The sequence below is a fragment of the Eptesicus fuscus genome, chromosome 16, assembly GCF_027574615.1.
Source record: "Eptesicus fuscus isolate TK198812 chromosome 16, DD_ASM_mEF_20220401, whole genome shotgun sequence".
Lineage (NCBI taxonomy): Eukaryota > Metazoa > Chordata > Mammalia > Chiroptera > Vespertilionidae > Eptesicus > Eptesicus fuscus.
In genome coordinates, this window is record NC_072488.1 from 2107616 (window position 1) to 2126891 (window position 19276).

At 56.4% G+C, this 19276-nt stretch overlaps 1 protein-coding gene across 1 annotated transcript in view; it reads left to right on the forward strand.

Moving 5' to 3' along the window:
- Window positions 1–19276, forward strand: part of GRHL1 (grainyhead like transcription factor 1) — a 56357-nt gene that overhangs the window by 23400 nt on the left and 13681 nt on the right. Inside the window, exon 9 of the mRNA XM_054728097.1 lies at window positions 4135–4293. Coding sequence (XP_054584072.1) covers window positions 4135–4293 — 159 coding nt within the window. The remainder of the gene's footprint in view (window positions 1–4134; window positions 4294–19276) is intronic.

The window sequence follows — 19276 nt, forward strand, 5'->3', positions numbered from 1 at the left end:
GAGCTTACATGCCCTTGATCAGGAATTGAACCTGAGACTCCTCTGTCCACAGGCCGCCGCTCTAACCACTGAGCAGCCAGCCCGGGCTCCCAAGTGCTTTGTTCATGCTCTCTTTCCATGAGTGAGATGGTGAACAACACTTCCGTGATTTCCCCACAAGTGGAGTTGACCTGCTAAAGCTCCCGGATCAGACTGCTGTGTCCGCGGACAGTCGGCACGTGGCCCCGGTTCGGCCTTGGTCTGTAGCAGGGAGCTGAGGGGCGATCGATCGCACTGGTTCTCAGTTGCTTTCGCTTTTCTGGCGACCTGTGTCGTGAACACACTGTTTTCTCGCGTCTTCCTCCCCCTCCGTGCTCCCCTTCGAGGAGGAGGCGTGTGCAGAGCAGCCAGCGGTGTGCACAGCACGTGTGGCTGCCATGTGCCTCCGGAAAAAGCATCGGGTCTTCGTTCTTGTTGGCTCTGTGCTTGTGAGCCTGGGGACTGAAAAGACCCATACAACGTAACCCTTGGATCATGTAACCCTTCATTTCCTTGTTGTCCTCTCATTTGCGGGCTGAGGTTTGAAGACAAATGCATTCCTTTGGGAAGTGGGAAGTGCGGGAGCTCTGGGTCAGGCACGGGGACGGTCTTAGGCGGGACCCTGCGGAGCGGCTCCTTCTGCGCTCCAGGTGATGCGGGCGGGAACGGGAGGGGCTCATCTTTTGAGACTTACGTTACGATTATTTTAATAAAGTCAGACTTTTCCTCAAAGTCCGTGGCGAGAGAGGATGAAAACAGGAAGGGCATCACCTTTGAGGGCTTAGAGGTCTCTGCATCCTTCTGGAGAGGAGGCGCTGTGTCATTCAGCCTCCCTCAGGAGGGGGAGGGGGAGGGGGAGGAGGGAGAGAGAAGGCAACACGTGTGTTTCATAGACAAGGAGTTGAATGTGTCATAATGCCTTTTAAGAAGTTTTTACTGATTGGTTTTTAGAGAGGAAGGGGCGAGAGAGAGATGTCCATTTGTTGTTCCACTCACGCATCCACTGGCTGCTGCTTCATGTGCCCTCACCAGAGGTCACACCGGCGACCTTGGCGCATCAGGACGCCGCTCCTACCAGCTGAGCCCCCCTCCCCCTCCCCTCCCTCTCCGGCCAGGGCTCCAGCATACTTTCTGCCTCTTTCCCACCCTCTGTGGGAGATGCTAGGGTTTCCGGAATCACATTATAGAGAGCATCGCTCTACGTGGTGAGAATGGTCCGGATATTTGTTTTGCCCAGACTTGGTGACGTGGCCTGTTGCCCTGCTCCTTCGGGGCTGCTCTGGGCAGAGCCGGTGTGCAGGGGTACCGCCTGGGAACAGCCCCCCGTCTGCTGCTGCCGCCCCAGGACCAAAGGAGAGCATGCCTGCGTTCCCTCGCTCGCCCTCTCGTCTGTTTTGGGTGCTCCTGACCGGGGCTCGTCCCCATCCTAAGTCAAGGCGCCTGCATGCTGAGCGTCTCCCTGGAACGGACCCTGGTCCCCCGAGGGGTGAATGACACCAATGTCTTCTCAGGAGGTCCCCTGTGGGAAGTGGGGATCCTGAGCACACAGGGGAAGAACACGTTGCGTTAGGGAGTGAGCCCTGGGTCGGGGACAGGAAAAAGGCAGGGTCCCCTGGTTGTGAGGTGAAGATACGGTGGGGGGTTCCTTTCTGTGCTCCACTGGTTCCGAGACTGTCTTTCTGTCTGCCGTTCTGTCTGCGGTGTCTGTCTGCGTTGTCTCTCTCCTCTGTTCCATAGACTACCGCCTTACCTTGAATTTATGGATCGTATATGAAGCGTTTCCCAAAAATTCAGTCGGAGCACTAAGTTTCAGTAATGGGTTTGAAATTCATGTGTACCACTTCCTGCCTGTATGTCTGGATTTAGGTATTTATAAGTTAAATCAGTTCGCTTGTTTTCTAAAAACGAGTTGAATGGAAAGGAAAGCCACAGTGGGCAAGCCAGGGCGTCCTAGGTCAGCACTGTGCTCAGAGGCACACGGCAGAGGATGTGGCCCGGCCCACCACGCGTGGACAGTCCCGTCGGGGACCTAGGGCGTGACGTGGGGCAATGGCAGGCGTTTCAGGTGGTGAAGAAAAGCCAGGGGATCGGGATAAAAAGTTGATTTGGGTCCTGGCCAGTGTGCTGGCCCAAGGGGCTGCAGGTTCAGTCCCCGGCCCTGGTTGGGGCACATGCAGGAGGCAACCAGTCGATGTGTCTCTCACGTCAATGTTTCTCTCCCTTCCCCTCTTTTCCTCCTCCCTCCCTCCACTCTCTCTGAAAAGCAATGGAAAAAATACCCTCTGGTGAGGATTCACACACACACACTCACACACACACACACACACACACACACTCACACACACACACACTCACATACACACTCACACACACACACCCACACACACACACTCACTCACACTCACACACACACACACACTCACACACACACACACACTCACACACACACTCACACACACACACACACTCTCACATACACACTCACACACACCCACCCACACACACACTCTCACTCACACTCACACACACACACACACTCACACTCACACACACACACTCACACTCACATACACATACACACACACTCACATACACACACACACACACACTCTCACTCACACACACACACACACTCACACACACACACACACACACTCACATACACACACACTCTCTCACACACATACACACACATACACACACTCACACACACACACTCACACTTACACACACACACACAGTTGGTTTGGGACAGAGGCAGGGTGTAGAGGGGGACGTCCTGAATATGAGCCCCAGCCCCATGCCCTCTACCTGGGGGACAATTTAAAAATCTCTCCCTTTCCTTGTAGACGAGGACAGGCCTGCCTCTCCGGGCTGTGGGGAGGAAGGAAGGAGACCCCGTGTGTGACGTGCCAGCCCCGGTCTGACACATCCGTGCTCAGGGAGGGCTGTCCCTGCTGTGGCCCGTGGCACAGGCCTGGGTGCAGGTGGGATTGACGTGGGGAGAGGCAGAGCCCCATGGGGCCCCGAGGGGAGCAGGACGGGGGAGCAGGACGGGCACAGGGAGGGGAGGCGGAGCCCGCTCCCCAAGGTGCTGTGGGAATGGCGCGGAGAGCTGGTGGGGGACGGGATGGAGGTGGCTAACCTGTCAGCTTGGACAAGCGCTCAGCTTTTCGGCTGTTCGGTCTCGTCCTCCTGAGGAGCCGTGTGTAGACCAGAGGGAGGATGGAAGCTCTGCCTCGGCAGTGTGTGTACTCTCCAGAGCGCATGCTCAGGCACGGGGCTGTGATTTTCCTTTCTCTCTGCCCTCTCCCCACGCCCCTCTCTTACCTCCCGTTCCGGTAGGTTCTCCCCTTTCCTAGCTCACACGGCTCCCTGTCTGGCCTGGGTGCAGCCAGGCGCCCACAGTCCCGTGTAGATCTGGTCTTGGGTGCTCGGGCCGAGGGGCTGTGGCCGTGGACTGGGAGGAACACAGCCCAGGTTTGGTCTGTGGAATGCGCCTGGTTTTTAAAAACTGTCATTCCAGTGACATCCACCGCGTGGTGCTCACGCATCAGCAGTGAATTCTAAGTCTCCTCGAAAGGAGCTCAGAAAACGTGGTGACCACGTGTGGGACGCTAGAACCCAGAGTCACAAAAAGAGGAGGAAATGGGAGCGTGTTCATTGGCCGGAGAAGCTTTGCCTGGGACTCTCTCAGTGCCACTTTCAGGATGTCACCCCTGACGTCACAAATCCCAGAACATTCGGGCGTCGGGCACGGCGGGCTGTCCTCAGCGGACAGACGCAGGCAGGTCCCAGCGCGTGTGTATGGAGCGGTCAGGCCGCTGCGGGGGAACCGGTGCTGCTGGTGACTCCTAAAGTGACACCAAGGTGACAGCTCGTCCCTGTGCGACGTTACATACGTGTTCCGACAGCGGTCAGCGCTCCCGCTGCCTTTCCCGTGAGAGTCTGCCGTTGCTCTGACCAAAGGCGGTTCTGAAATAAACCCTTTTTAAGAACTTCTTTTCGGTGAGAAGCCGCGCTCATTTAGCACAGCCGGGTCGTTTCCGGGACGTGGGCTCTGGCGGGCTGAGCCGCGGTTGCCGTGGGCCGTGGCTCACGGGCCTTCCCTTGCAGGTGTTCATCTCTGTGAACTGCCTGAGCACGGACTTCTCCTCGCAGAAGGGCGTGAAGGGCTTGCCGCTGAACATCCAGATCGACACCTACAGCTACAACAACCGCAGCAACAAGCCGGTGCACCGGGCCTACTGCCAGATCAAGGTCTTCTGCGACAAGGTGGGCCGCGGCGGGACCCGGCCGCGGGGAAGGGCAGGGCTTGCCCGTGTCCCAGCCCAGTGTCACGGACTGCTGTGCAGGGAATAGAAGTGGGGCAGGCACTCACTGTGTCCCGTGCAGGGACACATCATGGAGGGAGGAGAAGAATCTTGTTCTTATGGAAAATTACTTTTCTAAAAATGTTTTTATTTATTTCAGAGAGAGGAAGGGAGAGGGAGAGAGAGAGAAACATCAACGAGAGAGAATCATCGATTGGCTGCCTCCTGCACGCCCCCTACTGGGGATCTAACCGGCAGCCCCAGGCATGTGCCCTGACCAGGAATCGCACTGTGACCTCCTGGTTCATGGGTCACAGCTAAAGCACAGAGGCACACCGGCCAGGTGGGAGAATGGCGTTTTGTCGGGTATGTCTGATAGGGTCGGGGACACCAGGGCCACGCCGGGCTGTGCCCCGTCCTTGGTGGCCCCTCAGCCTCCTGGTGTGTAGGCCGTGCCGCGCTCTGAGAGCCCTGTCTCACACTGCCTTTGGTGACGGACCATTTTATTTCTAATCCCCGTGAACTTAGACTTCTGTAAATGATAAGAACAATTCAGATGAATTGCTGGGAAATGAAACAAAGTTACACAAGCTGCAAGCCCCATTTTTAATTACTGACTCAGCAGACTTAGAAGTATCCTATCTAATTGCTTCCCAAATGCCTTCTCAGTTTCGGTGTGTCTTTACTCAGACCACAACAGGCTGTCCACGGTCACACGTTGAATTTTGCTGTGTTAGAGGCGTCAGCACGAGTTAGCACGGACGGAAGTTTTCCGTGTCAGACGGTAGAAACTGCAGGCAGCTGCCAGGAGAAAGGACTTGCTCCTGCTCCTGCCACGTTGGGTTCCAGTCAGGCTCTGGGAGGAAGCTGCTGTGTCGGTGGCCGGCCTAGAAACGGAGCCGCAGGGCCCGTCACGGATTGCCCAGTCACTGTATGCAGCAGCGGCCGCACCAGGCGCAGGCTCGTGCAGCAGGTGCCTGTTCTCCAGGTTGCAGCGCTGGGCGTGGTTTGAGACAACACCACATTCCAGCTTCTGGCATCGCTGCTGCCTGTGTGTGTTCATGTCGGTCACATGTAAGGCAGCATGCTGTCTGGGTCCTGGGTAGCATGTCAGGTGTGCAGGCCGAGTCCGGTGCTGTTCCAGGCCTTGGGTGTAAGCGCTGTGCGGTGTGAGAGGCACACAGGCGGTGAGAAGCGGCTCTTCCGGGTCCCTCGGCCTTCATGGCGGTGGCTGCCTCTGTAAGTCCCCTAAACGCCCCTCCGGGTGCCTGCTTGTTGGAGCGGAGGCCTGCGTGGAGGCGGGAGTGGCCGTGTCCTGCGCCCAGCCCCTGGCACACAGGAGTGGTCATAAGCGGCGTATCGTAGCCGGTGCCCAGGGACATGGACGGGGGAGTTATACACTGTTCTCATCCCCGGTTTCTGTTGTTTTGTTTTGTTTTTATCATCCCCAGTTTTTAATCTCAGGGCTGTGATGGATCATGTAAAAATCCTGCACGAGAAGAGAATATTCTGTGTGTGTTTTGCGTCATTAATTTTCAGACTTTGGACTTTTCAGCCACATGCAGCCCCCTGTGACCTCACCCCGTCCTGGTCCCGGGTCTGTCCTTGCTCACGGCTGAGGGCGCTGCTTCTCGTCTAGGCTCTTCCTGCTCCTCTCTGTGCAGACCCCTCCTGCCCTCCGCTGCTCTGCTTTCCGAGGTCCGAGTCCGTGTCGCTGGTGCCGGCCCGCTCGTTCCCCGCCGCCGGCTCCTCAGCTCTCACACCTTACGAATCTGGCCTTCATTCCGTCCGACACGAAAGCGGAGGCGCCTTCTGGGACCCTCAGAGGCGCTTCTGTTGTTGGTCTCCCAAGAAGGGTTCTCAGTGCTTTACGACGAGTTGCTCAATCAGTGTGACAAATAGGACTTTCTCTCATCTCAGAAACGGCCACAGTGTAGCGCTTTTTCAGGGAAATGGGGACAGAAGTTGGGCGGCTGGCCAGTGGAAGTCTGGCAGCTCCTGTCTCTGTGAGCTCCTGTCTCTCTCTGAGCTCCTGTCTCTGTGAGCTCCTGTCTCTCTGAGCTCCTGTCTCTGTGAGCTCCTGTCTCTCTGAGCTCCTGTCTCTGTGAGCTCCTGTCTCTGTGAGCTCCTGTCTCTGTGAGCTCCTGTCTCTGTGAGCTCCTCTCTCTGAGCTACTGTCTCTGTGAGCTCCTGTCTCTGTGAGCTCCTGTCTCTGTGAGCTCCTGTCTCTCTGAGCTCCTGTCTCTGTGAGCTCCTGTCTCTGTGAGCTCCTGTCTCTGTGAGCTCCTCTCTCTGTGAGCTCCTGTCTCTGTGAGCTCCTGTCTCTGTGAGCTCCTGTCTCTGTGAGCTCCTGTCTCTCTCTCTCTCTGAGCTCCTGTCTCTGTGAGCTCCTGTCTCTGTGAGCTCCTGTCTCTCTGAGCTCCTGTCTCTGTGAGCTCCTGTCTCTGTGAGCTCCTGTCTCTGTGAGCTCCTCTCTCTGTGAGCTCCTGTCTCTGTGAGCTCCTGTCTCTGTGAGCTCCTGTCTCTGTGAGCTCCTGTCTCTGTGAGCTCCTGTCTCTCTCTCTCTCTGAGCTCCTGTCTCTGTGAGCTCCTGACTCTGTGAGCTCCTGTCTCTGTGAGCTCCTCTCTCTGTGAGCTCCTCTCTCTGAGCTCCTGTCTCTGTGAGCTCCTGTCTCTGTGAGCTCCTGTCTCTGTGAGCTCCTGTCTCTGTGAGCTCCTGTCTCTGAGCTACTGTCTCTGTGAGCTCCTGTCTCTGTGAGCTCCTCTCTCTGAGCTCCTGTCTCTGTGAGCTCCTGTCTCTGTGAGCTCCTGTCTCTCTGAGCTCCTGTCTCTCTGAGCTCCTGTCTCTGTGAGCTCCTGTCTCTGTGAGCTCCTGTCTCTGTGAGCTCCTGTCTCTGAGCTACTGTCTCTGTGAGCTCCTGTCTCTGAGCTACTGTCTCTGTGAGCTCCTGTCTCTCTGAGCTCCTGTCTCTGTGAGCTCCTGTCTCTGTGAGCTCCTGTCTCTCTGAGCTCCTGTCTCTGTGAGCTCCTGTCTCTCTGAGCTCCTGTCTCTGTGAGCTCCTGTCTCTCTGAGCTCCTGTCTCTGTGAGCTCCTGTCTCTGAGCTACTGTCTCTGTGAGCTCCTGTCTCTGTGAGCTCCTCTCTCTGAGCTACTGTCTCTGTGAGCTCCTGTCTCTGTGAGCTCTTGTCTCTGTGAGCTCCTGTCTCTCTGAGCTCCTGTCTCTGTGAGCTCCTGTCTCTGTGAGCTCCTGTCTCTCTCTCTCTGAGCTCCTGTCTCTGTGAGCTCCTGTCTCTGTGAGCTCCTCTCTCTGAGCTCCTGTCTCTGTGAGCTCCTGTCTCTGTGAGCTCCTGTCTCTGTGAGCTCCTGTCTCTGTGAGCTCCTGTCTCTGTGAGCTCCTGTCTCTGTGAGCTCCTGTCTCTGTGAGCTCCTGTCTCTGTGAGCTCCTGTCTCTGAGCTCCTGTCTCTGTGAGCTCCTCTCTCTGAGCTCCTGTCTCTGTGAGCTCCTGTCTCTGTGAGCTCCTGTCTCTGAGCTCCTGTCTCTGTGAGCTCCTCTCTCTGAGCTCCTGTCTCTGTGAGCTCCTGTCTCTGTGAGCTCCTGTCTCTGTGAGCTCCTGTCTCTGTGAGCTCCTGTCTCTGTGAGCTCCTGTCTCTCTCTCTCTGAGCTCCTGTCTCTGTGAGCTCCTGTCTCTGTGAGCTCCTCTCTCTGAGCTCTTGTCTCTGTGAGCTCCTGTCTCTCTGAGCTCCTGTCTCTGTGAGCTCCTGTCTCTGTGAGCTCCTGTCTCTCTCTCTCTGAGCTCCTGTCTCTGTGAGCTCCTGTCTCTGTGAGCTCCTCTCTCTGAGCTCCTGTCTCTGTGAGCTCCTGTCTCTGAGCTCCTGTCTCTGTGAGCTCCTCTCTCTGAGCTCCTGTCTCTGTGAGCTCCTGTCTCTGTGAGCTCCTGTCTCTGAGCTCCTGTCTCTGTGAGCTCCTCTCTCTGAGCTCCTGTCTCTGTGAGCTCCTGTCTCTGTGAGCTCCTGTCTCTGTGAGCTCCTGTCTCTGTGAGCTCCTGTCTCTGAGCTCCTGTCTCTGAGCTCCTGTCTCTGTGAGCTCCTCTCTCTGAGCTCCTGTCTCTGTGAGCTCCTGTCTCTGTGAGCTCCTGTCTCTGTGAGCTCCTGTCTCTGTGAGCTCCTGTCTCTGAGCTCCTGTCTCTGAGCTCCTGTCTCTGAGCTCCTGTCTCTGTGAGCTCCTCTCTCTGAGCTCCTGTCTCTGTGAGCTCCTGTCTCTGTGAGCTCCTGTCTCTGTGAGCTCCTGTCTCTGTGAGCTCCTGTCTCTGAGCTCCTGTCTCTGTGAGCTCCTGTCTCTGTGAGCTCCTGTCTCTATGAGCTCCTGTCTCTGTGAGCTCCTGTCTCTCTGAGCTCCTGTCTCTGTGAGCTCCTGTCTCTGTGAGCTCCTGTCTCTGTGAGCTCCTGTCTCTGTGAGCTCCTGTCTCTGAGCTCCTGTCTCTGAGCTCCTGTCTCTGAGCTCCTGTCTCTGTGAGCTCCTCTCTCTGAGCTCCTGTCTCTGTGAGCTCCTGTCTCTGTGAGCTCCTGTCTCTGAGCTCCTGTCTCTGTGAGCTCCTGTCTCTGTGATCTCCTGTCTCTCTGAGCTCCTGTCTCTGTGAGCTGCTGTCTCTGTGAGCTCCTGTCTCTGTGAGCTCCTGTCTCTGTGAGCTCCTGTCTCTGTGAGCTCCTGTCTCTCTGAGCTCCTGTCTCTGTGAGCTCCTGTCTCTGTGAGCTCCTGTCTCTCTCTCTCTGAGCTCCTGTCTCTGTGAGCTCCTGTCTCTGTGAGCTCCTGTCTCTGAGCTCCTGTCTCTGTGAGCTCCTGTCTCTGTGAGCTCCTGTCTCTCTGAGCTCCTGTCTCTGTGAGCTGCTGTCTCTGTGAGCTCCTGTCTCTGTGAGCTCCTGTCTCTGTGAGCTCCTGTCTCTGTGAGCTCCTCTCTCTGTGAGCTCCTCTCTCTGAGCTGCTGTCTCTGTGAGCTCCTGTCTCTGTGAGCTCCTGTCTCTGTGAGCTCCTGTCTCTGTGAGCTCCTCTCTCTGTGAGCTCCTCTCTCTGAGCTGCTGTCTCTGTGAGCTCCTGTCTCTGTGAGCTCCTGTCTCTGTGAGCTCCTGTCTCTGTGAGCTCCTGTCTCTGTGAGCTCCTCTCTCTGAGCTCCTGTCTCTGTGAGCTCCTGTCTCTGTGAGCTCCTGTCTCTGTGAGCTCCTGTCTCTGTGAGCTCCTGTCTCTGTGAGCTCCTGTCTCTGTGAGCTCCTGTCTCTGTGAGCTCCTGTCTCTGTGAGCTCCTGTCTCTGTGAGCTCCTGTCTCTGTGAGCTCCTGTCTCTGAGCTCCTGTCTCTGTGAGCTCCTCTCTCTGAGCTCCTGTCTCTGTGAGCTCCTGTCTCTGTGAGCTCCTGTCTCTGTGAGCTCCTGTCTCTGTGAGCTCCTGTCTCTGTGAGCTCCTGTCTCTCTCTCTCTGAGCTCCTGTCTCTGTGAGCTCCTGTCTCTGTGAGCTCCTCTCTCTGAGCTCCTGTCTCTGTGAGCTCCTCTCTCTGAGCTCCTGTCTCTGTGAGCTCCTGTCTCTGTGAGCTCCTGTCTCTGTGAGCTCCTGTCTCTGTGAGCTCCTGTCTCTGTGAGCTCCTGTCTCTGTGAGCTCCTGTCTCTCTCTCTCTGAGCTCCTGTCTCTGTGAGCTCCTGTCTCTGTGAGCTCCTCTCTCTGAGCTCCTGTCTCTGTGAGCTCCTCTCTCTGAGCTCCTGTCTCTGTGAGCTCCTGTCTCTGTGAGCTCCTGTCTCTGTGAGCTCCTGTCTCTGTGAGCTCCTGTCTCTGTGAGCTCCTGTCTCTCTCTCTCTGAGCTCCTGTCTCTGTGAGCTCCTGTCTCTGTGAGCTCCTGTCTCTCTGAGCTCCTGTCTCTGTGAGCTCCTGTCTCTGTGAGCTCCTGTCTCTCTCTCTCTGAGCTCCTGTCTCTGTGAGCTCCTGTCTCTGTGAGCTCCTCTCTCTGAGCTCCTGTCTCTGTGAGCTCCTGTCTCTGAGCTCCTGTCTCTGTGAGCTCCTCTCTCTGAGCTCCTGTCTCTGTGAGCTCCTGTCTCTGTGAGCTCCTGTCTCTGAGCTCCTGTCTCTGTGAGCTCCTCTCTCTGAGCTCCTGTCTCTGTGAGCTCCTGTCTCTGTGAGCTCCTGTCTCTGAGCTCCTGTCTCTGTGAGCTCCTCTCTCTGAGCTCCTGTCTCTGTGAGCTCCTGTCTCTGTGAGCTCCTGTCTCTGTGAGCTCCTGTCTCTGTGAGCTCCTGTCTCTGAGCTCCTGTCTCTGTGAGCTCCTGTCTCTGTGAGCTCCTGTCTCTATGAGCTCCTGTCTCTGAGCTCCTGTCTCTGTGAGCTCCTCTCTCTGAGCTCCTGTCTCTGTGAGCTCCTGTCTCTGTGAGCTCCTGTCTCTGTGAGCTCCTGTCTCTGTGAGCTCCTGTCTCTGAGCTCCTGTCTCTGTGAGCTCCTGTCTCTGTGAGCTCCTGTCTCTCTGAGCTCCTGTCTCTGTGAGCTGCTGTCTCTGTGAGCTCCTGTCTCTGTGAGCTCCTGTCTCTGTGAGCTCCTGTCTCTGTGAGCTCCTCTCTCTGTGAGCTCCTCTCTCTGAGCTGCTGTCTCTGTGAGCTCCTGTCTCTGTGAGCTCCTGTCTCTGTGAGCTCCTGTCTCTGTGAGCTCCTCTCTCTGTGAGCTCCTCTCTCTGAGCTGCTGTCTCTGTGAGCTCCTGTCTCTGTGAGCTCCTGTCTCTGTGAGCTCCTGTCTCTGTGAGCTCCTCTCTCTGTGAGCTCCTCTCTCTGAGCTCCTGTCTCTGTGAGCTCCTGTCTCTCTGAGCTCCTGTCTCTGTGAGCTGCTGTCTCTGTGAGCTCCTGTCTCTGTGAGCTCCTGTCTCTGTGAGCTCCTCTCTCTGAGCTGCTGTCTCTGTGAGCTCCTGTCTCTGTGAGCTCCTGTCTCTGTGAGCTCCTCTCTCTGTGAGCTCCTCTCTCTGAGCTGCTGTCTCTGTGAGCTCCTGTCTCTGTGAGCTCCTGTCTCTGTGAGCTCCTCTCTCTGTGAGCTCCTCTCTCTGAGCTGCTGTCTCTGTGAGCTGCTGTCTCTGTGAGCTCCTCTCTCTGTGAGCTCCTCTCTCTGAGCTCCTGTCTCTGTGAGCTCCTGTCTCTGTGAGCTCCTCTCTCTGTGAGCTCCTCTCTCTGAGCTCCTGTCTCTGTGAGCTCCTGTCTCTGTGAGCTCCTCTCTCTGTGAGCTCCTCTCTCTGAGCTCCTGTCTCTGTGAGCTCCTGTCTCTGTGAGCTCCTCTCTCTGTGAGCTCCTCTCTCTGAGCTCCTGTCTCTGTGAGCTCCTGTCTCTGTGAGCTCCTCTCTCTGTGAGCTCCTCTCTCTGAGCTCCTGTCTCTGTGAGCTCCTGTCTCTGTGAGCTCCTCTCTCTGTGAGCTCCTGTCTCTGTGAGCTCCTGTCTCTGTGAGCTCCTGTCTCTGTGAGCTCCTGTCTCTGTGAGCTCCTGTCTCTGTGAGCTCCTGTCTCTGAGCTCCTGTCTCTGTGAGCTCCTCTCTCTGAGCTCCTGTCTCTGTGAGCTCCTGTCTCTGTGAGCTCCTGTCTCTGTGAGCTCCTGTCTCTCTGAGCTCCTGTCTCTCTGAGCTCCTGTCTCTGTGAGCTCCTGTCTCTGTGAGCTCCTGTCTCTGAGCTACTGTCTCTGTGAGCTCCTGTCTCTGTGAGCTCCTCTCTCTGAGCTACTGTCTCTGTGAGCTCCTGTCTCTGTGAGCTCTTGTCTCTGTGAGCTCCTGTCTCTCTGAGCTCCTGTCTCTGTGAGCTCCTGTCTCTGTGAGCTCCTGTCTCTCTCTCTCTGAGCTCCTGTCTCTGTGAGCTCCTGTCTCTGTGAGCTCCTCTCTCTGAGCTCCTGTCTCTGTGAGCTCCTGTCTCTGTGAGCTCCTGTCTCTGTGAGCTCCTGTCTCTGTGAGCTCCTGTCTCTGTGAGCTCCTGTCTCTGTGAGCTCCTGTCTCTGAGCTCCTGTCTCTGTGAGCTCCTCTCTCTGAGCTCCTGTCTCTGTGAGCTCCTGTCTCTGTGAGCTCCTGTCTCTGAGCTCCTGTCTCTGTGAGCTCCTCTCTCTGAGCTCCTGTCTCTGTGAGCTCCTGTCTCTGTGAGCTCCTGTCTCTGTGAGCTCCTGTCTCTGTGAGCTCCTGTCTCTGTGAGCTCCTGTCTCTCTCTCTCTGAGCTCCTGTCTCTGTGAGCTCCTGTCTCTGTGAGCTCCTCTCTCTGAGCTCTTGTCTCTGTGAGCTCCTGTCTCTCTGAGCTCCTGTCTCTGTGAGCTCCTGTCTCTGTGAGCTCCTGTCTCTCTCTCTCTGAGCTCCTGTCTCTGTGAGCTCCTGTCTCTGTGAGCTCCTCTCTCTGAGCTCCTGTCTCTGTGAGCTCCTGTCTCTGTGAGCTCCTGTCTCTGTGAGCTCCTGTCTCTGTGAGCTCCTGTCTCTGTGAGCTCCTGTCTCTGAGCTCCTGTCTCTGTGAGCTCCTCTCTCTGAGCTCCTGTCTCTGTGAGCTCCTGTCTCTGTGAGCTCCTGTCTCTGAGCTCCTGTCTCTGTGAGCTCCTCTCTCTGAGCTCCTGTCTCTGTGAGCTCCTGTCTCTGTGAGCTCCTGTCTCTGTGAGCTCCTGTCTCTGTGAGCTCCTGTCTCTGAGCTCCTGTCTCTGTGAGCTCCTGTCTCTGTGAGCTCCTGTCTCTATGAGCTCCTGTCTCTGAGCTCCTGTCTCTGTGAGCTCCTCTCTCTGAGCTCCTGTCTCTGTGAGCTCCTGTCTCTGTGAGCTCCTGTCTCTGTGAGCTCCTGTCTCTGTGAGCTCCTGTCTCTGAGCTCCTGTCTCTGTGAGCTCCTGTCTCTGTGAGCTCCTGTCTCTGTGAGCTCCTGTCTCTGTGAGCTCCTGTCTCTGTGAGCTCCTGTCTCTGTGAGCTCCTGTCTCTGTGAGCTCCTGTCTCTGTGAGCTCCTCTCTCTGTGAGCTCCTCTCTCTGAGCTGCTGTCTCTGTGAGCTCCTGTCTCTGTGAGCTCCTGTCTCTGTGAGCTCCTGTCTCTGTGAGCTCCTCTCTCTGTGAGCTCCTCTCTCTGAGCTCCTGTCTCTGTGAGCTCCTGTCTCTCTGAGCTCCTGTCTCTCTGAGCTCCTCTCTCTGTGAGCTCCTCTCTCTGAGCTCTTGTCTCTGTGAGCTCCTGTCTCTCTGAGCTCCTGTCTCTGTGAGCTCCTGTCTCTGTGAGCTCCGGTCTCTGTGAGCTCCTGTCTCTGTGAGCTCCTGTCTCTGTGAGCTCCTGTCTCTCTGAGCTCCTGTCTCTGTGAGCTGCTGTCTCTGTGAGCTCCTGTCTCTGTGAGCTCCTGTCTCTGTGAGCTCCTGTCTCTGTGAGCTCCTCTCTCTGTGAGCTCCTCTCTCTGAGCTGCTGTCTCTGTGAGCTCCTGTCTCTGTGAGCTCCTGTCTCTGTGAGCTCCTGTCTCTGTGAGCTCCTCTCTCTGTGAGCTCCTCTCTCTGAGCTCCTGTCTCTGTGAGCTCCTGTCTCTCTGAGCTCCTGTCTCTGTGAGCTGCTGTCTCTGTGAGCTCCTGTCTCTGTGAGCTCCTGTCTCTGTGAGCTCCTGTCTCTGAGCTGCTGTCTCTGTGAGCTCCTGTCTCTGTGAGCTCCTGTCTCTGTGAGCTCCTCTCTCTGTGAGCTCCTCTCTCTGAGCTCCTGTCTCTGTGAGCTCCTGTCTCTGTGAGCTCCTCTCTCTGTGAGCTCCTCTCTCTGAGCTCCTGTCTCTGTGAGCTCCTCTCTCTGAGCTGCTGTCTCTGTGAGCTCCTGTCTCTGTGAGCTCCTGTCTCTGTGAGCTCCTCTCTCTGTGAGCTCCTCTCTCTGAGCTCCTGTCTCTGTGAGCTCCTGTCTCTGTGAGCTCCTCTCTCTGTGAGCTCCTCTCTCTGAGCTCCTGTCTCTGTGAGCTCCTGTCTCTGTGAGCTCCTCTCTCTGTGAGCTCCTCTCTCTGAGCTGCTGTCTCTGTGAGCTCCTGTCTCTGTGAGCTCCTGTCTCTGTGAGCTCCTGTCTCTGTGAGCTCCTGTCTCTGTGAGCTCCTGTCTCTGTGAGCTCCTGTCTCTGAGCTCCTGTCTCTGTGAGCTCCTCTCTCTGAGCTCCTGTCTCTGTGAGCTCCTGTCTCTGTGAGCTCCTGTCTCTGAGCTCCTGTCTCTGTGAGCTCCTGTCTCTGTGAGCTCCTGTCTCTCTGAGCTCCTGTCTCTGTGAGCTCCTGTCTCTGAGCTCCTGTCTCTGTGAGCTCCTGTCTCTGTGAGCTCCTGTCTCTCTGAGCTCCTGTCTCTGTGAGCTCCTGTCTCTGAGCTCCTGTCTCTGTGAGCTCCTGTCTCTGTGAGCTCCTGTCTCTCTGAGCTCCTGTCTCTGTGAGCTCCTGTCTCTGAGCTCCTGTCTCTGTGAGCTCCTGTCTCTGTGAGCTCCTGTCTCTCTGAGCTCCTGTCTCTGTGAGCTCCTGTCTCTGAGCTCCTGTCTCTGTGAGCTCCTGTCTCTGTGAGCTCCTGTCTCTGTGAGCTCCTGTCTCTGTGAGCTCCTGTCTCTGTGAGCTCCTGTCTCTGTGAGCTCCTGTCTCTGAGCTCCTGTCTCTGTGAGCTCCTGTCTCTGTGAGCTCCTGTCTCTATGAGCTCCTGTCTCTGAGCTCCTGTCTCTGTGAGCTCCTCTCTCTGAGCTCCTGTCTCTGTGAGCTCCTGTCTCTGTGAGCTCCTGTCTCTGTGAGCTCCTGTCTCTGTGAGCTCCTGTCTCTGAGCTCCTGTCTCTGTGAGCTCCTGTCTCTGTGAGCTCCTGTCTCTCTGAGCTGCTGTCTCTGTGAGCTCCTGTCTCTGTGAGCTCCTGTCTCTGTGAGCTCCTGTCTCTGTGAGCTCCTGTCTCTGTGAGCTCCTCTCTCTGTGAGCTCCTCTCTCTGAGCTGCTGTCTCTGTGAGCTCCTGTCTCTGTGAGCTCCTGTCTCTGTGAGCTCCTGTCTCTGTGAGCTCCTCTCTCTGTGAGCTCCTCTCTCTGAGCTGCTGTCTCTGTGAGCTCCTGTCTCTGTGAGCTCCTGTCTCTGTGAGCTCCTCTCTCTGTGAGCTCCTCTCTCTGAGCTCCTGTCTCTGTGAGCTCCTGTCTCTGTGAGCTCCTCTCTCTGTGAGCTCCTCTCTCTGAGCTCCTGTCTCTGTGAGCTCCTGTCTCTGTGAGCTCCTCTCTCTGTGAGCTCCTCTCTCTGAGCTGCTGTCTCTGTGAGCTCCTGTCTCTGTGAGCTCCTGTCTCTCTGAGCTCCTGTCTCTGTGAGCTCCTATCTCTGTGAGCTCCTGTCTCTGTGAGCTCCTGTCTCTGTGAGCTCCTGTCTCTGTGAGCTCCTGTCTCTGTGAGCTCCTCTCTCTGTGAGCTCCTGTCTCTGTGAGCTCCTGTCTCTGTGAGCTCCTGTCTCTGTGAGCTCCTGTCTCTGTGAGCTCCTGTCTCTGTGAGCTCCTGTCTCTGTGAGCTCCTCTCTCTGTGAGCTCCTGTCTCTGTGAGCTGCTGTCTCTCTGAGCTCCTGTCTCTGTGAGCTCCTGTCTCTGTGAGCTCCTGTCTCTCTCTCTCTCTGAGCTCCTGTCTCTGTGAGCTCCTGTCTCTGTGAGCTCCTGTCTCTGTGAGCTCCTCTCTCTGTGAGCTCCTCTCTCTGAGCTCCTGTCTCTGTGAGCTCCTGTCTCTGTGAGCTCCTGTCTCTGTGAGCTCCTGTCTCTGTGAGCTCCTGTCTCTGAGCTACTGTCTCTGTGAGCTCCTGTCTCTGTGAGCTCCTCTCTCTGAGCTCCTGTCTCTGTGAGCTCCTGTCTCTGTGAGCTCCTGTCTCTCTGAGCTCCTGTCTCTCTGAGCTCCTGTCTCTGTGAGCTCCTGTCTCTGTGAGCTCCTGTCTCTGTGAGCTCCTGTCTCTGAGCTACTGTCTCTGTGAGCTCCTGTCTCTGAGCTACTGTCTCTGTGAGCTCCTGTCTCTCTGAGCTCCTGTCTCTGTGAGCTCCTGTCTCTGTGAGCTCCTGTCTCTCTGAGCTCCTGTCTCTGTGAGCTCCTGTCTCTCTGAGCTCCTGTCTCTGTGAGCTCCTGTCTCTCTGAGCTCCTGTCTCTGTGAGCTCCTGTCTCTGAGCTACTGTCTCTGTGAGCTCCTGTCTCTGTGAGCTCCTCTCTCTGAGCTACTGTCTCTGTGAGCTCCTGTCTCTGTGAGCTCTTGTCTCTGTGAGCTCCTGTCTCTCTGAGCTCCTGTCTCTGTGAGCTCCTGTCTCTGTGAGCTCCTGTCTCTCTCTCTCTGAGCTCCTGTCTCTGTGAGCTCCTGTCTCTGTGAGCTCCTCTCTCTGAGCTCCTGTCTCTGTGAGCTCCTGTCTCTGTGAGCTCCTGTCTCTGTGAGCTCCTGTCTCTGTGAGCTCCTGTCTCTGTGAGCTCCTGTCTCTGTGAGCTCCTGTCTCTGTGAGCTCCTGTCTCTGTGAGCTCCTGTCTCTGAGCTCCTGTCTCTGTGAGCTCCTCTCTCTGAGCTCCTGTCTCTGTGAGCTCCTGTCTCTGTGAGCTCCTGTCTCTGAGCTCCTGTCTCTGTGAGCTCCTCTCTCTGAGCTCCTGTCTCTGTGAGCTCCTGTCTCTGTGAGCTCCTGTCTCTGTGAGCTCCTGTCTCTGTGAGCTCCTGTCTCTGTGAGCTCCTGTCTCTCTCTCTCTGAGCTCCTGTCTCTGTGAGCTCCTGTCTCTGTGAGCTCCTCTCTCTGAGCTCTTGTCTCTGTGAGCTCCTGTCTCTCTGAGCTCCTGTCTCTGTGAGCTCCTGTCTCTGTGAGCTCCTGTCTCTCTCTCTCTGAGCTCCTGTCTCTGTGAGCTCCTGTCTCTGTGAGCTCCTCTCTCTGAGCTCCTGTCTCTGTGAGCTCCTGTCTCTGAGCTCCTGTCTCTGTGAGCTCCTCTCTCTGAGCTCCTGTCTCTGTGAGCTCCTGTCTCTGTGAGCTCCTGTCTCTGAGCTCCTGTCTCTGTGAGCTCCTCTCTCTGAGCTCCTGTCTCTGTGAGCTCCTGTCTCTGTGAGCTCCTGTCTCTGTGAGCTCCTGTCTCTGTGAGCTCCTGTCTCTGAGCTCCTGTCTCTGAGCTCCTGTCTCTGTGAGCTCCTCTCTCTGAGCTCCTGTCTCTGTGAGCTCCTGTCTCTGTGAGCTCCTGTCTCTGTGAGCTCCTGTCTCTGTGAGCTCCTGTCTCTGAGCTCCTGTCTCTGAGCTCCTGTCTCTGAGCTCCTGTCTCTGTGAGCTCCTCTCTCTGAGCTCCTGTCTCTGTGAGCTCCTGTCTCTGTGAGCTCCTGTCTCTGTGAGCTCCTGTCTCTGAGCTCCTGTCTCTGTGAGCTCCTGTCTCTCTGAGCTCCTGTCTCTCTGAGCTCCTGTCTCTGTGAGCTCCTCTCTGTGAGCTCCTGTCTCTGTGAGCTCCTGTCTCTGTGAGCTCCTGTCTCTGTGAGCTCCTGTCTCTGTGAGCTCCTGTCTCTGAGCTCCTGTCTCTGAGCTCCTGTCTCTGAGCTCCTGTCTCTGTGAGCTCCTCTCTCTGAGCTCCTGTCTCTGTGAGCTCCTGTCTCTGTGAGCTCCTGTCTCTGAGCTCCTGTCTCTGTGAGCTCCTGTCTCTGTGAGCTCCTGTCTCTCTGAGCTCCTGTCTCTGTGAGCTGCTGTCTCTGTGAGCTCCTGTCTCTGTGAGCTCCTGTCTCTGTGAGCTCCTGTCTCTGTGAGCTCCTGTCTCTCTGAGCTCCTGTCTCTGTGAGCTCCTGTCTCTGTGAGCTCCTGTCTCTCTCTCTCTGAGCTCCTGTCTCTGTGAGCTCCTGTCTCTGTGAGCTCCTGTCTCTGAGCTCCTGTCTCTGTGAGCTCCTGTCTCTGTGAGCTCCTGTCTCTCTGAGCTCCTGTCTCTGTGAGCTGCTGTCTCTGTGAGCTCCTGTCTCTGTGAGCTCCTGTCTCTGTGAGCTCCTGTCTCTGTGAGCTCCTCTCTCTGTGAGCTCCTCTCTCTGAGCTGCTGTCTCTGTGAGCTCCTGTCTCTGTGAGCTCCTGTCTCTGTGAGCTCCTGTCTCTGTGAGCTCCTCTCTCTGTGAGCTCCTCTCTCTGAGCTGCTGTCTCTGTGAGCTCCTGTCTCTGTGAGCTCCTGTCTCTGTGAGCTCCTGTCTCTGTGAGCTCCTGTCTCTGTGAGCTCCTCTCTCTGAGCTCCTGTCTCTGTGAGCTCCTGTCTCTGTGAGCTCCTGTCTCTGTGAGCTCCTGTCTCTGTGAGCTCCTGTCTCTGTGAGCTCCTGTCTCTGTGAGCTCCTGTCTCTGTGAGCTCCTGTCTCTGTGAGCTCCTGTCTCTGTGAGCTCCTGTCTCTGAGCTCCTGTCTCTGTGAGCTCCTCTCTCTGAGCTCCTGTCTCTGTGAGCTCCTGTCTCTGTGAGCTCCTGTCTCTGTGAGCTCCTGTCTCTGTGAGCTCCTGTCTCTGTGAGCTCCTGTCTCTCTCTCTCTGAGCTCCTGTCTCTGTGAGCTCCTGTCTCTGTGAGCTCCTCTCTCTGAGCTCCTGTCTCTGTGAGCTCCTCTCTCTGAGCTCCTGTCTCTGTGAGCTCCTGTCTCTGTGAGCTCCTGTCTCTGTGAGCTCCTGTCTCTGTGAGCTCCTGTCTCTGTGAGCTCCTGTCTCTGTGAGCTCCTGTCTCTCTCTCTCTGAGCTCCTGTCTCTGTGAGCTCCTGTCTCTGTGAGCTCCTCTCTCTGAGCTCCTGTCTCTGTGAGCTCCTCTCTCTGAGCTCCTGTCTCTGTGAGCTCCTGTCTCTGTGAGCTCCTGTCTCTGTGAGCTCCTGTCTCTGTGAGCTCCTGTCTCTGTGAGCTCCTGTCTCTCTCTCTCTGAGCTCCTGTCTCTGTGAGCTCCTGTCTCTGTGAGCTCCTGTCTCTCTGAGCTCCTGTCTCTGTGAGCTCCTGTCTCTGTGAGCTCCTGTCTCTCTCTCTCTGAGCTCCTGTCTCTGTGAGCTCCTGTCTCTGTGAGCTCCTCTCTCTG